Genomic DNA, 16,186 nt, shown 5'->3' on the forward strand with positions numbered 1-16,186 from the left:
GACACACAGATGTGCACACACATCCACACAGCACACACACACACACACACACACACACACTGGGCCCTGACACACACTCAGGCATGCACACACATCCACATGAGCACATACACATGCGTGCTGGGCCCCTGACACACATGCACTTGTGAACACAAGTTCCTGACATATGTGCTTACACGCACATGCCACCCACACACCCCCCACACAAGCACACACATCCTCATGAGCACACACATGCATGCACACTTGTGTATCTACACATACCCAGTTACACACTGCACATGAGCACACATGCACACACATGGCTCTTCAAATGGAGTAAGGACATGGTCCAGTCCCCCAGGCCCGGCAGACTGCCGAGGAGCTCGCACGAGGCTGTGAACTGTGCAGGGCCGGGGACGAGCGTCCAGGTCCTTTGGTTAGGACCAAGGTGGTGGCACCAAGCCTCAGCGAAGTGTCAGCCCGGCCCCGCGAGAGGAAGCAAGTGGAGGCACACGGCGCCCCGACCAGGAGCCGCCCAGAGCTCGCTCAGGCCCTACCTTGCAGTCCCGTGAAGGAGCCAGCAGTGTGTTTTGGTTTTGTGTTTTGTGTGTTTTTAACCAGACCAGATGACTCAGCATTTGCATAGAAATAAACATGCAAACACAGCCCTGGAGGATGTTAAGAACAGAGACAGGCGGAGGCCGGCTTTGGCAGCAGATGTCGAAGCATATTGTAAGTCGAAGCGGCCAAGACTGTTTGCGCAGTCCCTGCGTGGACTGACGGGTGGAGACGCGGACCTGGCAGCATGGGCGCAGGGTGCGGAGCCGGGGCGCAGGCTCTCCACCACCCAGACAGCTCCTGGATCCTCGGGGACGAGCTCAGGGAAATGAAGCCAGAGGGGCTGGGCAGCAGCGTGGGCACCGTGTGTCTGCGGCAGCACGTTTGCTGAGGGGACTCAGGCAGCCTGACCAACTCATCTACATGTAATTTAAACATTATGGCTGGAAAAAAATCAAAATAAGCCAAAAACAAGAAAACAAAAGTGAGGTATGAGAAACACTTGCGTTTCATATCGCCAAGAGGTGATGTTGTCCCACAAAGTGCCTGATGGGTCTGCCTACGATGACCCAGCGCTCAGCGGACACCGTCCAGTGAGGGCAGGATGAGCAGCTGACCAAGGGGCGCAGCCACGACTGTGAGATGTCTGCATTCCCTCCCAGCAAGCACACCCAAGCTGCGGCCACAGCAGAGGGGCGCCCCCACCTCAGCGGGTCGCTCAGAATCTTCAGGGGCCTCCCTGGTGGTCGTGGTGACGCCTGGCTTTCCGCCAGGGCTCTGCCCCCTGCACAGGCGTGAAGACACAGCCAGTGGTCCTGGCCAGCAGACATAAGCCAACGCACCAGCTGCCCGGGAGGTCGCCACGCTGGGCGCCAGAGTCCTCGAGGATGGACGCTGTCGGTAAGAACACCCACGTTGGAGTGAAGGTTATTTTGAGCTGAAGGCAACTGGGGGTCAGAGGTGCAGGGAGGGTCCCTCCCGTCCTGTTCAGCCTCCAGCAGGGTTTGGCGTCCCCTGTGGCCTGCCTCCCAGGCTCCTGCACCATGGTTCATGCTGGAGACGGGGCCCTGGCATCCTGGGGTCGCCCCGTCCCCTTACTGCCCCACATGCTCGCCTGCCCGGCATCACTGCCCTAGACGCCGACTCCCCGGTCTTTGCACACCTCACGAATGAGTCGCTCTTTGACCACTCGGCTGATGAGCTCTCGGGGTGCTCGAGGGCTTGATCCGTACCCTCCTACGCGGATGGGGTGAGGAGCGGCCCAGGGGCTCCTGGCAGCGCATTCTGCCCCCTCTCCCCAGCAGCGGGCCCTGGACCTGCATGGCGGCGGGGTCCCACTGACTGTGCCCTGACTGTGCCCTGACTGCATGTCACCCCTGCCCACCTGACCCAACAGAGAGGGTCCCAGGACCACCTGACCCAGCCAAGGCCTCCCCAGCAACGAAGAGCCCAGGCGCAGACCATCTTCATAGCTGTCACCGCTCCAACCCTCCCAGACTCCACCCTTGAACTCTTGTGCCTTTCCAAAGCGGACATCAGCTGTCCCCAGAGGAAGCCAGGTCAGGAGGACAGCTGGGTGGATAATGGCACAGGCCCCACAGGCCCTGCAGCCACCAGGACCCAGAGCAGGGTGCAGGTTGGCCACCAAAGGACACTGGCTTCCCAGGGGTGGTGAGCTGGGGTGGACCTGATGGTCAGGTGTGTAGGGTGGTGAGCTGGGGTGGAGCTGATGGTCAGGTGTGTAGGGGGTGGTGAGCTGGGGTGGAGCTGATGGTCAGGTGTGTAGGGTGGTGAGCTGGGGTGGAGCTGATGGTCAGGTGTGTAGGGGGTGGTGAGCTGGGGTGGACCTGATGGTCAGGTGTGTAGGGTGGTGAGCTGGGGTGGAGCTGATGGTCAGGTGTGTAGGGTGGTGAGCTGGGGTGGAGCTGATGGTCAGGTGTGTAGGGGGTGGTGAGCTGGGGTGGACCTGATGGTCAGGTGTGTAGGGTGGTGAGCTGGGGTGGAGCTGATGGTCAGGTGTGTAGGGTGGTGAGCCTGGGTAGAGTGTGTTGTCAGCTGGACTCCTGGGCAACCTGAAATGGGCTGCGTCCAGCACAGGCACACAGGAAAGCAGTGAACAGTGCAGAGCTTCTCCCAGCAGAGCTGCCTATCAGCGACCCTCCCGCCTCCTCCTAGCCCCTCAGGGGTGGGCACCTGCTCTTCTGCGGCTAGGGCCAGGGTTAGCTAGGCCAGTGACCTACACACCTGACCATCAGCTCCACCCTAGGTCACCACCCTGACCATCAGGTCCACCCCAGCTCACCACCCCCTTTCTTCTCCTTGCCTGACCTTGGGAGCTAGGATTCTTGGTCCCTTGAAAGTGGACTCCCTCCTGGGCATCCAGCCCGTGGCTTTGGCTGCTGGCTTCCGTGCGTTGGAGGACTTCTGTCTACATGCTCTGCCCCTTCAAACTGCCCTGTGCTCCCTTAGGGAACAGTGAAACCCCTCCTCTCTGCTGGTGGTGAAGGGCAAATGCTGCTGCTCGGGGACCCCACCACCTTCTGGTCGAGGTGTTCTGGGTTCCTGTCCCCTGACACCCTGGGCCTCGGGAGGTGGAAGGACCTTCACAGAGGCCACGGCTCACCTGAGGGCATCAGGGTGAGTCCTGAGCTGACGACTCCTGCCTCATGGAAACGGGATGTGGACACGGGCAAGCGGAGCGGGCGCCTCCATCTGTGCACCATGCAGTGGCCTCAGGAGGACCAGCCCCGTGCACACCTTGGTCTTGGACTTCCAGCCTCAGGGTCTAGCCTGGGAACCTAGCCACGGAGCGCTCCCTGTGGTGAGGCGGCGTGAAGGTGAGAGAGGAACCTGCTCCTGTCCTGGGTCTCCTTGGGGACGCTGGTGTCTCTGGTTCCTCAGGTGGGCTCCTAGATGGACTGGTCACCACAACCTCAAGTCAGGGTCGAGGCTGGAGCTTTGGGCACCCACTCTGGGGAAGCAGTGGGCTGCAGGGCATTGAGGCCTGTGCAGAAGACCGTGGGGCTCAGAGCACCTCCCTGCTGGTGAGCTCCAAGTGCCAGAGGGGGCACCCCAGGTCCACCGAGAGAAGTGCGAAGGCACCGGAGGCGCCGGCTGCCTGGGGGAGGCCCAGGCACAGACAGGGCACCCGCCCCTTCCACACTTGCTTCTCGGGCAAGAAAGCCGGGCCTGGCCGACCTGAAGCACCATGTGGCAAGAAGACAGTGGGGCATCAGGGTCTTGCTACTTGTGGCTGCCTTCCAACCAGAGTTTCCATGTGCAGAGCTCTAAGATTCAGAAAGCGTCCTGCCACTTGACGTCAGGGCGACGCCAGGGCGCATTTCACCCGCCAGGCGCCTGGGTGGAGAATCCCGGTGCACCAACACACACCACAGAGCCACCTGGGAAGCACCCGACACGCCGAACCCGATACGCTGAGCTGCAGGGATCCCGCCTCTGCCTTAGGAGGGCCACGGCTGCACACGGAGAGAAACACCTCTAGTTCCCAAAGCTGTACCAAGGCAAGACGACCTGGTCAGACCCTGCCACGGACCACCCCTCAGACACCTGCCATGGACCCGTCTCCCCAGGGCCCTGTCACAGAACATCCCCTCACCTCGGAATCACACGACCCAGACCTGCCCATTGGTGGCTTGCAGGCAGCAGGCCCTCAGGTCTGGTCTGCTCAGGGTGTTGGGCCACCATGGCGTGGCCACGTGGGGATGCGCGCAGTCTCTGTGACTGCCCCACGCGCCTCACTGCTGGCTGGCCCACTCCCAGGGCAGCTGGAGCAGGGAAGCCCTGGGGCCTCTCAGCAGATCCACACCCCTGGCTCTCAGGGAGCGCCCAGGACAGAGCTTCTGGGTGGCGGGCAGGGCCTGCTGAACTGTTTCAAAACCTCCCTTTCCAGGGGTGTGCCGCACGTGCCCGCTTGCACCAGGCCCATCTGTGGCTTTAGCATGGGCTGTGGGCATGCGGTGGACCCTCTGCTCTGCTCTTCCCAGCGCTGCGAGGCTGTGCTGCCCTTTGCGTCTCCACACAGATTTTGGAACTGGCTCCTGGGCGTCTTGAAGGATCGCTGTCGGCTTGAGTCTGGGGCCTAGCTGCTCTCGCAGTTTGGAGTGGCAGCACCCCTGGGCCCTGGTCTCCCAGCTCAGGAGGGTAAACCTCCCCAGGGGCGCCGCCCATTTTAAATGGTGCTTTTCCGTCCTGGATTGCTGTCGCTCAACAGCGCAGATGCACTGACAGCCATGATACCCACCTTACTGGCACTCTACCTGCTCTGTGCTAAGTTCACTTAGGCTGCAGTCTTTCTGCAGATTCTTGTTCGCTGCTAAAAGTCTTCAAACTTTTAAAGTGCTTGGATATCTTTTACTTTTAAAAAGGAGGCCCCCTCCAGACCCAAAGGCCACCCATTCTCTATTCCCGTTAAGAACTAAACTCGCAGGTCTTCCTGCCTCTGCCGGGCTGGCTCTTCCATTCTCTGGGACTCCGCCACCAGAGGGACCCTCCTCCCGGGTCCCCATGCTCTGCCCCCGTGAGCTCGCAGCTCCTACTCAGGCTGATCCTCTCTCGCCGGTCTGAGCCAGCTGCCGCCCCTTGCGCAGGTCCTTCCCCGGCCTCTGGACGCAGTCCTGTGCGGGGCACCCACCGCCCTCACCTGCTGCTCTGGCCCAGGGGACTGCAGCACTGCCCCACCCGTCCTCTCTTCGCGCCTGGCCCAGGCTCGGCGCTCAGCTCCGACCTCTGCAGTGGTCTCGAGAGCGGGAGGCCCCGCCCGCCCCGCGCGGCCCCGCCCACCGACCCGCGTCCCTCCGGGTGCTAGGCAACCGCCGGTCCGCAGGGCCGCCCGACTGACCACTGACTTTAGGTAGCGAGCGGCGTGGCACCATGGACCTGGTCATCACGCAGGAGCTGGCCCGCGCTGAGAGCCACCAAGGTGGGCTCGCCCCCGCCTCCAGGAAACCCGGGACCCCAGCCCTGAGAGGGGAGGACCCAGGGATCCCGCCCCGGGAGGCCCCGACCCCGACCTTGTACCTGGAAAGTCCGGGAAAAGGCCCCCAGGAGGGGAAGACCCCCGCCCCTGATCCCGGCCCAAGAGACCCCCGGATAGGCGCCCTGGAAGATGAAGGTCGTTGAGGGCTGCGTTGGGGCGGGAGTCCAGGGCTTCCTCCCTGTCCTAAGTAGTGGCTGGCCCTTTCTCATCCCTGTCCCTGACTGCAGAGCTGGGGAGGCTTCTGGGCAGCCTGTCCAGGGTTCCAGGGAACATGTCCCCGCTTGTCCCAGGGACAGCCTAGGGGCCCACAGGGAGGCCTGGCCGGGGCTGTGCCTCTCCAGACCTCACCTTCCTCCGCTGACACTCTGCCCTGCAGACCAGGCGGCCCTGAAGCGAGCCTATGAGCTCATCAAGTCCGCCAACATGGGGAAGTCGGAGTTCGACCCCTTGGAGAGCTTCAGCCCCGACCTGTTCGTGCTGTGTGCAGAGCAGGCCCTCAAGGTGACTGGCTCCAGGGACCTGCGCCCCACCCCGCAGCAGCGCAGGGGGTGGGGAGGGCTCTGGGCTCACAAGACACAGAGGCTGGTGGGCGGTCCTGGGGGCGGAACCTCGCTGGGCCCGCCCTGATTGCTGGGTCTGCAGTCAAGGCTTTGCCACCCAAAGAGCGTCCTCCTGCAGATGGGGCAGCCAGAGGTGAGCGAGGACTGCATCCAGATGTACTTCAAGGTGAAGGGACCAGTCACCCAGTTTCTGGGCCGAGCGCACCTGTGCAGGGCCCAGCTGTGTGCCCCCAAGTCGTCAGACAACCTGGTGAGAAGGCTGATGCTGGGCAGCTTCCAGAAGCAGGGCAGGCTAGACCCTGCTGCGGGTCTTGAGCAGAATGGAGTGAAGTCCCCAAATTCGTTTTCACAGTGACGTGCAATGCCCAGGGTTTTCTCAGGACTCTGGTCGTGTGTGTGACCCTTTGACCCCTTGGTGGTAGTGTTGTGGTCTTTCGCCGTCTGCCCCTGCAGCTGTCCCTAAGCTGGGCAAGGGGAGCTTGAGGAGGGCAGATACCCAGCCAATGTGGCTTCCCGTCTTGCCAGGCCATTGTGGGGAGAGGGTGTTCACAGAAGTGACCTGAACAGTGACCGGTGAGATTGAACTGAGTGTGCTTTACTCCATTTCAGGAGGAATTTGAAAATTGCGTGACTCAGTACATGAAGGCTATAAACTTTGCAAAAGGAGAGCCCAGGTAGGCAAGCTTGAACCCTGTTTCCAGTGGATGGTACGAGCCGCCAGAGCTCCCTGCCTGACGCGGCTTATTTGGACCGCGGGGTTTCCTCAGCACTCCTTGGGTGTCAGTGGATCCACGGTGGTGGGCACATCTTAGCAGGTGCAGCTGCTCTGTTCCTAGAAACCCCACAGAACCGCACAGTGTTCTGTAGTTTCCGTGGTCCACACGGGTCCGGTCAGAGCATGACCTCTGTGGTCTCCTTCTGACAGGTGCCCTTGGCTCCTGGGACCACCATCTGTGTCCTCCCAGTGGGCTGGCCATCTGTGTCCTGGACACAGTCCCCAGTTCCTACTCTGTCAGTGCTTTCTCATCACTAGTAAGGGTGGTTTTGAAACCTGAGCTTGCACACACTGGAATACACACAGTAAGCGCGTCAGGGCCCAGCGGACTCCTGGGCATCTTCCAGGTCAGGCAGGAGGGCAGCACTTCCAGGAAGCCTTCCAAGCCCCTCCCTCCTTGCTCACTGGTATATTTCCTTGGGGTTGTTCAATTTGTGGAATGACTCAAAGAAAGGAGCCCAGTGCAGACTCACAAGCCATGGCTGGGTCTTCACCGTGGGCCGGAACCACGGCTCCTCACAGCGGGGCTGCCGCCCTGCCCCGGGGATGGCTCTGCATCCTGGTGCTCCTGATGGGCCTCTGCCATCAGCTGGAGGTGGGGAGGCATCTTCTCCCAAAGAGCCCAGGGGAACGGCAGCCCCTCGCGTGCGCCCTGCTGCTCAGACTCCCTCTGCCGGCCGCAGGTACTACTTCCTGGTGTACAACGCCTCTGTGCTGTACTGGCACATGGTGAGGCCGTTCCTCAAGCCCGGATGCCACCAGTACGTGATCCCCAGCCTCTCCCAAATTGTCAGCGTGTTAAACCAGACCGAGGAAGAGGACAAGGAGTGGCGGGCAGAGCTGATGCTGTGAGTCAGGTGCCCAGGCCACCCCAGCCCTCCTGCTGTGACTGCCTCCCAGCCTGTGGGAACCCTGCTTTCCCTGCCGTGGTCAGGACTGGGTCTGTGTCTCGTTGGGTTAGAAATCTGGGGTGAGTCTTGCTGGGGGTGTTTCCGCAGAAAACAGAGAGGCGTGTGAGACTCAAAGTCAAGGCAGTGTGCTCACGGATTCCAGGCCTAGTGTGGTGGACTCTTAGTGTGGGGGGCCTTTGCACAATGCCTGAGCCAGAAGAGTCTGTGCATCCCGCCAGGCAGGAGGGACAGCACGGTGGGGACACAGGCACACGTCCTGGTCTGAGGAGCCACAGGGGCAGGCGGTCAGCAAAGCCTGACCAGCATGCCAGCTGGACGGAAACAGGGTTTATCTGGGGTGACTGGGCAGTTGTGGCCACAAGGGTCCCACCTGTGCTGATTGTGGAGATCCCCACCCAAGTCCAAGTCCAGTGCCTGTGGGTCAGCGGCTCCCTCTCGGGGCCATTGGGGGAAACTTTGAAACAGTAAATACAGACAAGATCTTTCTTTTTACAATGTCGTTTTAAAAAGGCCTCGGCAATTAAAATGCCAGGAGCGCCCAGCTCCCTTGTGAGGGTGACCGCTCTCTCTCCTGTGGCTCTTCCTGGCGAGCCCACAGCCAGGAGAGGGAGCTTGTGAGAGGCACAGCTGCGGGTGGCTGAGCCAGCCCCCAGGCACCTGCAGAAGCAGCTTCCCGAGTTCAGTGCCCACACCTTCTGTGACCCAGGGAGCTTCTTGAGTGCTACCTGCAAGCTGGGAAAAAGGAGGAGGCGGCCAAGCTCTGTTCCACGGCAGCACCCTTCATAAAAGCCCGCGTGCCCCAGAAGTATCAGCAGATGTACTCGGTCATGGTAAGTCGACAGAGTTAAAAACAGGCGTCAGCAGTAGTCTCCCTGAAATTCACCCTTCAGAGAACTGCCTAAAGGCCAGGAACAAGGCCATTAATCAGGGCATGGGGACCTAGGTGCACACCTGAGCCAAGCGAAGATGTGAGAAGCCGCCCTTCATCTCAGAGCAGACGTGCAGGCCCAGTATTCTTTTAAAACAAAACAGGATCTTTGCCTTCATTATTTCTCTTTAAATACTCCTTTGGTAACAGCATAGACCTTTTTTAAGTTAACCAAAAATTTGTAAAGGTGCAAGTAATTACTTCAGGATTATGTCCCCACTGCAGTAATTTTTATATTATTCATTGGCTATTAATTTTTAGGTATAGGGATCACCTGAAGTTATACATGAAAAGCTATAAAACTTTTATGAGAAAATACATCTTAATTGATTTTACAGGAAGAATAAAATAGTAATATCTATGCACACATCTAAATCGCTACCTAATTACCTGCTTGGGTCCAAGCTAATATTCTGTCCCATCTTACGACAGGTTCGTCATGAATTAATGGACGAGCTTCAGTTAAAGATGGAAAGGAAACATTCCATTAGCCTGTCAGTGTCTTTCCACATTAACTCCCTCAAGGCGTGAGTAGTCCTGGGGGCAGCAGGGTGGGTTTCCCAGGGCTGTGCTCAGAAGCCGGCCCCTCTGGCGGGGAGCCCTGTGTTATGGGAGCTGGAGGAGGCGGAGCCCAGGGACGCCTGCGGAGGACAGTGGGGCCCAGGGTGTGCCCAGGAGTGCAGGGCGGAGGCTGGCCCCCCGTTCCGGGGAGGAGGAGGGGCCCCGGTTTCCATGCCGATGGTCTTCAGTGCAGTGCTGCTCTGCTATGGCTGCCTGGGCAGGTTTTCTGGGGTGTTTTTTTCAGTGTCGTAGGAGAAATGACTCCCACGAGGTAGGAAAGATGAGGAGCGAGGACCTTTCTGGGGTGGTGGGGAGAGAGCAGGCGGGACATGTTGGGCCTGTGTTCACGGGAACAGGTTCACAGACTTAACGGCTCCTTAGAGCTTTAACACAGCTGTAAGGATGTTTTTTCCTCTCGGATTTAACTCTAGAAAGCTGGATAAAAATGACTTACCAGAAGACGCCTGTTCGATTCTGAAGAGGGCCTACAGACAGTTAGGTCTGTACAACCTCCAGCGCTTTCCTGCAGTCAGAGAAGAAAAGTGAGTGCTGTGTTTCCAGTGTGTAATCTCTGTGGTCTCGGTACAAGGTAGCAAGTCCTGGAAAACGTGGAAAGATACCGAGCAAGCAGGCAGGAGCGCACTGCCAGCACAGCAGCGGAGATGTGGTGCGTCTCTCCCTGGTCTTTCTTGAGGTTTGTGTTGTGCACTTGGGATATGTGACTTCACATCCCGCTCGGCAACATCAGAGTGACCTGTGAGCACAAGCGCTGCCATGAGCGAGTGCAGCATTTGGCAAGTGTGCGAATCCGTGGGGGAGAACACGCAAGCCACACACGGAGGGCACATCTTTCCTGAGCCCACCCAGGGCTTTCTGAACCTTCTGAGCACGTGTCCAGGGACAACTCCCAGGAGAGGTGCTGAGCCTGGGCAGCCCTGGGGCTCTGGAAACTCCCCCCCACCAGGGGCAGGTGGCAGGGGTCCAGTCTCCCACCCCCGCAGTTGTTGGTGGCCTCCTGATTAGCTCTTTGAGCGTAAGGCAAGTGTTGTCCTTTTCACATGGGGGCTGACGGTTCCAGTTGCTCTGGTTAATCTGCATGTGTCTGATCGCCAGCAAGGCTGGCTCTTCAGTCTATCGTGCCTTTGAGCCTCCTCCTTTGAGATCGTCCTCTGAGATTCTCATTCACTTGCGTCTCCGCTAACGTAGGGAGTGTTCTGACCTTTGCCTGGAGCAATTGTTTGGGTGTTTTTGCAGTTTGCCACGTGATGGTGGGTCGGTACGGTGTGTGGGCCTGCATTCCCCAGGAGGGGGCGCCCAAGGCTCGGCCCACCCTGCAACTGTGTCTTGGTGGAGGATGGTCTCCGGGTACTTCAGCTAAAAAGAGGTGCGCTGAGTGAGGGTGGGTCCTGCGTCCATGACTGCTCCCCATAGAAAGAGGAACGTCCAGACTGCTCCCGGCACATGGCCCTAGTGGTCGGTGGCTGTGTGACAAATGACCACAACTCTGAGACTTAAAAGAAGGCACATTTGCCCTCTGGCTGTGCCCGCAGGGCAGGAGTCACGTGCCAGCAGCTTTTAGTGCCCACAGTCGCGGGGCCGCAAGCCATTGCGTTGGAGGCAGCAAGGGAGAGTCAGCTGGAGCGCAGGGTCAGTGCTGAAGTCAGCGTGTCCATGCTGCGACTAAAGGACCTGACCAGAACAATTTTAAGGAGGAAAAGTTTATTTGAGGGCTCACGTTTCAGAGGTCTTAGTCCACTGAAGGCCGGCTCCATTCCTGGACTCGAGGTGCGGCTAAACATCATGGCGGGAGAGGGTGCAGAGGGACGCAGTTCACGTCATGGTGGTCAGGAAGCAGCTGGACACTCCACTCCCCAGACAGAAGGTGCATACCCAAAGCCAGGCCCCAATGCCCACCTCCTTCAGCCCACCCCACCTGGCCCCAGTTACCACTCAGTTAACCCCTTCAGGCGATGGACTCACTGGCCGGGCTGAGACTCACAGCCCAGTCCTCTCTCCTCTGAACCTTGCTGCACTCTCTCACACGTGAGCTCTTGGGGGACAGCCCACCTCCAAACCAGAACGCAGTGTGGTGCACAGCCCAGCAAAGACATCAGAGTCATCAGAAGGGTGCGCTGGAGGCAGGACCAAGTCCTGCAGGCCCTGCTGCAGGAGGTGGGCAGAGCGGAGGGATGAAGTGCCCTCTGTAGGCCGCTCGTACTGGGCCAGGTCTGCAGTGGCTCCTCAGGAGGAAACTGTGCACACGGACACAGGGACCCCTATGGGAGTGCATCCCAGGAAGGACGTCCACGGGGCCGCAGATGGTGTGGGCTGCCCCTTCCTGAGGGTCTCTCATGGTGCCCCCCAGGAGGTTCTGGGGGTGGGGTCTGAGGCGCTAGGTGCTTTGTGCCATGCTGTCTGCCCCTTCCCCTACTCTGAAGTTGTTGGTCTTAAACATTTGTAGGCTTGCTTTCCCTTTGTTAATTTCCCGTTCATTTTGGGATGTTCTAAAAGTGGGGTATGAAGGCCTGTCTCTGACTCCAGGAGCTGTCCGCGTTAAGGCGTGAACCCTCCACTTCCGACATCACCAATTGCCCCAGCTTCCTGCTCACTCTTGTAATGTCTTCATGTACAAAACCGTTGTATGTAAGATGAGAATGATTGGGCTATTATTCCTGCCAGTCCTGGGCCAGACGCTGTCCAGGCCTTGGTGCTGGTGTCCCCAGCTGCTTCCCGGAGGCCCAGGACTGGGTGCTCAGAGGGACTTGCAGGTGGCCTTGCTGTGGCCAGCCCTCCTCCTGTGCACCAGTGGCAGTGAGGAAGGGTCTCCACCCCAGCATGGTCCTGGCCTGCTGCATGTGGACTGCTGTTTTGGGTGCCCTGTCTGGCAGTGTAGCCAGACTGCCAGCTGTGGCCAGGGCAGGCTCCCTGGGGTTCAGCCTGTGACCTGTGTCCTACTGTCGTCCTTGGGGGGAGCTGTGCTGGGACTCACTCTCGCCACCAGCACAGCCTGGTGTCGGGGTGTCGGTCCTTCCCTGCAGCTCAGAGAGCCACAAAGGCCTCTGGACACCCCGGGGATCCTGCTGGGGCCTCCCCCTGGGCTTGCGTGCCTGCAGTTCTGGGCAGGGGGAATCCACTCTGTTCGTTCAGAACCAGTATGGCTATTGAAAACCAGTGATTGACCCTTCATGGTTTTTCTGCCTGTGTGGAGGAGCTCGAGGGGACATAGGCTAGGGGTCAGGAGGCCAGGCCTTTGGAGGCCCCTGTGCCTCAGCAGGGGAGAACGGGGCAGCAGCGCAGGCTGGAGAAGAAGCTGGTAACACGCCTTCCCAGGCAGAGTGTTGTATTTACAGGTGATCCTGCAGTGTCCCCAGAAGGTAGAAGAGGGAGGACTTGTTCCCAGGGTCCCTACTGGGGTGCTGCTGGTGTCCGTGGGCAGCCCACAGTGCCAGATGTGACACAGAGCACCAGGTCCAGTCGGCACGAGGCCCTCTGTCCTCCCCTCCCTGACGGAAGCCTTGAATAAGGGCCAGCCTTCTCCAGAGCTGTGTGCTGTCCGTACTTTCCACAGATTGGCAGCAGCCTGGGGCTTACCAGGAAGACTGGGAGGGTGACCACGGGCGCCCCTGATGTCCTCGAACCTGGGAGGGAGGGCTCTGCTCCAGCAGCACAGGCGTCCTCCTGGCAGCCCCCCTCTCCATGCCTGCCCCTGGCCTGCCGTGCGGAGGTGACCGCACCTGAGGTGAGGCTGAGCGGGGAGCATGTGACAGCAAGTGGCCTTGCTGCAGGGCTGCACCTGACTTGAAGACCTGGTAGAGGCTGCACTCGGCCGCTCCCCTTGGAGAGTAGTCCGGCCGGCGGCAGGCTGGCCAGCCTCTGCAGGACTCACCATCAGCTGTTTGTGTCTGTTGTTTTGTTCCTTATCTTGCTTGGACCCTGGCTCTGCGGGGACAGGGCTGGCCATCTACCTGACCGTGGGCATGCCCCGCCCCGTTGAACTGGTGCCCGTCTGTTTCTTTCCAGAATGCTTTTGCTTTTCGAATTAGCTCGTTTCTCTCTGACCTTGAAATGTGAGGAGATCACCTCTGACTGCCTCTCGGACCTGAAGAAAATGGACAGCAAAGTAAGTGCAGTGGCTTCAGGGGGTCGCCAAGTGGGTTGCTGCGCAGGGGGCCCAGGGTGGTACAGCCGTCACACACTGACATTCCGCGCACAACACATCTCCATTCTGTCCCTGCCAGGGACCATCACAGAGGGTCATGGGGAACATTTGCTCCCAACCCTTTTTCTGCGTTTAGAATTTTCCCGAGTAAGTTTCACTGATGTAGATTCCAGAGAATTCTCACCACCGAGGTCTTTGGATACGTGTGACAACATTGCCCCCCAGGGGAAGTCTCAGAGTGTGCACCCAGCGTGGTGTCTGCCTCCAGCTGTGTGGGAGGCCTGTCTGCAGAGTGTCCAGCCGCCGGAGAGTTCCTCCACGCAGGATGAACAAGGGAGAGGACAGCCCTGCAGAGGGGGCTTCCTGCTGTCCTCCTGAGCTCAGGCTGCGGCCTGGTCCTGAGTTACCTTGAGTGAGACCCCCTTGGCCTCAGGAGTTTACCTGCAGCAGACGAAGGAAACACCCCCTTTAGCAAAGGGGAAGTTGGCCGTTCTCCTAGCTGCAGTGATCTGGAAATGGCTTTTGAAAAGGGGATAAGGCTTCCTGTGGACCTGACCGCCAGGTCCACCTGGGCAGGACCAGCATGGAGGAGGGGCCGTGAGCAGCTCAGCCTGGGAGGCACTGCTGTTGAAGTGCTTTGCCGAGTTCTTTTGTGGGCTCCATGCCTGTCTTCTGGATTTCCGTGCTACAGGGGCCCAGACTCAGCATTGCCATCCAAGCTGGGCGCCTGAGCTCTACCCGCACCGGACGAGGAGCCGTCCTGTGTCCTCAGAGCCTACCAGAACTGGACCCCAGGCTTTGAGCACAGAGAGGTGAGATGCAGGGACAGTGTCTCTGGGGTCAGTTGCTGCAGAAGCCCAGGTGGCGACAGGGCAGCTCACAGGTCCTGTGCCCACAGGCGTGCTGCCCAGCCCTGACCTCTCTCCTGGATCCCTGCTCCACCGCCCCCAGCCACCCCCAGTCACCCTCTGAGGCCGTGCTGTGTGTCTGCAGAAGGACTGAAGGGTGGGAGCCGTTCCCATTCTCACCAGCCAGGAACAGAAACTCAAGATCCTGGAGGCTCAGAGGCATCTGTCTCAGCAGCGAAGGAGTTATCCCAGGCTGCTCACCGCGCTGGTCCTGCCTAGCAAAAGTGGAACATGAAAATGAAGGAACAAACCTTTTCCTCATTAATGTGATTGAATACCAAGGACAAATCTCAAAGTCACAGGAATACAAAAGTCCACAGCACCCAATAAAGTAAAATTGACAATGTCTGGCATCCTGTAAAAGTTGCCAGGCACCCAAAAAGGAAAAGGAGAAGAAACACCAATCAAAAAAACTCAACCAAGAAACTTCACAGATTGGTTGACCCAGATGCTGAAACAGTTATAACTGTATTCCAGATGCTCAAGAAGGTAAAAACTTTGAACTTTTAAGTTAAATAGGACCAAGGAAGACAATTCAAACTCCCAAACACAATCTCTAGAGCTGAAAAACTACTCTGTCTCAGATGAAGCTACACTGGATAGAGTTGAAACAGACATTTTAGAATAAAAGATGAGCAAACCTGAAGGTTCTGCAAGGGACACTCCAGAGGGAAACTCGGGAAGGAGAGAGGTGGAGAAGAAAATGTGGGTCATGTGCAGCTTCCCGCAGAGTGGTAACTACGCTGCAGATCCCTGAAGGGCAGCATTGAGGGCAGCAGGAGTGGACGGGCTAATGGCCAAAACTGCTGAATCTGATAATCTTCAAAAGGGAAGCGAAAGACATCATGTTGTGAGGAGCTCAAGTCGGATGGCAGCAGATTTTGTGTTGCAAGCAATGAAACCGGAAGTCAGAGGTCGTCTCTAAAGACCCAGAGGAAAGGTATTCACCCTGAAATCTGCACCCAGGGAAAATGTCTTCAAAATCAAAAGCAAAGATTCTTTAGATTTATTAAAATAACAGAAGCGGAAAGAGTTTGCCTGCCTCTTAGAGAGACTAAAGGAAGTTCTTCAGACGGCAGGAAGATGGTACCTGAAGGCAAGATGGGTCTATGCCGGACAAGGAAGGGTGGGAGGGGAGCAGGCCGTCTGAGCAGGACAGTGTGGCTGTCCCATGGGGGTCTAGACCTGCTTGTGGCAGCCGGGCAGGAGGGGACTGTGCCAGCCAGAGTACCAGTGCTGCACACCCGGGGCTGACTCTGCAAAGCCCTGTGTGCACACATATCCTGAGACAGCCACCAGAGCAATACCAGAAAGAGGCGCAGCTGAGGACCCAGCAGTCGGGTGGAATGGAACCACAAAGGGCACTCCGTGGATTCCCCCAAGACAGAGAGAACACAGAATCAAGAAAAGGAGGGACAAGAAGGAATGCGTCCCCGGAAGCCAGTCACGTTGCGAGTCGTGTTAAGTGGGAATGGCCATATGCCCAGTTACAAGGCCAGTATTACCACCTGGGGAGAGCAGGTCTCACCCATGCTGCTGCAGGAAGCCCACGTCCAGTGTGGGAGGCAGGCCGGCTCTGACCAGCACACGACACCTGTGGGCGCTGGATGTCACCGTAAGTGGTGAGAAACTGCTGGCCACAGAGAGGAAAGGGGACAGGAGACAGTCCTCCATGCTTACGCACCTGTCACACCTGCATGGAGCTTCGGCGTGAATGCAGGGGGACTGACAGGCCTGTGGGGACAGACAGGCTTTGATGCCACAATCCCAGCTGGGCTGGCCGAGTCCTCTCTGGCAGTACACGCGCAGGCGAGTGCCGGGTAGGACTTCCTGCGTGATCCCTCGGCC

At 58.7% G+C, this 16,186-nt stretch overlaps 1 protein-coding gene across 11 annotated transcripts in view; it reads left to right on the top strand.

Annotated features, from left to right (window-relative positions):
• Nucleotides 1-5,345: 5,345 nt before the first annotated feature.
• CFAP46 (cilia and flagella associated protein 46) overlaps nucleotides 5,346-16,186 on the top strand; it is a 101,802-nt gene continuing 90,961 nt past the window's right edge. For 8 of the 11 annotated variants that reach the window (XR_013763632.1, XM_079138715.1, XM_079138713.1 and 5 more), the window contains exons 1-9: nucleotides 5,346-5,479; nucleotides 5,913-6,037; nucleotides 6,215-6,346; nucleotides 6,706-6,770; nucleotides 7,555-7,719; nucleotides 8,489-8,612; nucleotides 9,143-9,237; nucleotides 9,703-9,813; nucleotides 13,292-13,391. Coding sequence is in view for 10 of the 11 variants with exons in the window: in XM_079138715.1 (XP_078994841.1) it covers nucleotides 5,431-5,479; nucleotides 5,913-6,037; nucleotides 6,215-6,346; nucleotides 6,706-6,770; nucleotides 7,555-7,719; nucleotides 8,489-8,612; nucleotides 9,143-9,237; nucleotides 9,703-9,813; nucleotides 13,292-13,391 (966 nt within the window). In the remaining variant the exon portion in view is untranslated. Of the gene's footprint in view, nucleotides 5,480-5,912; nucleotides 6,038-6,214; nucleotides 6,347-6,705; nucleotides 6,771-7,554; nucleotides 7,720-8,488; nucleotides 8,613-9,142; nucleotides 9,238-9,702; nucleotides 9,814-9,918; nucleotides 9,966-12,987; nucleotides 13,011-13,291; nucleotides 13,392-15,331; nucleotides 15,954-16,186 lie in introns of those variants that run through there. The other 3 variants (XM_079138718.1, XM_079138710.1, XM_079138717.1) reach the window with 3 other exon arrangements.

The sequence above is a fragment of the Sciurus vulgaris genome (assembly GCF_902686455.1).
Source record: "Sciurus vulgaris genome assembly, chromosome: 4".
Lineage (NCBI taxonomy): Eukaryota > Metazoa > Chordata > Mammalia > Rodentia > Sciuridae > Sciurus > Sciurus vulgaris.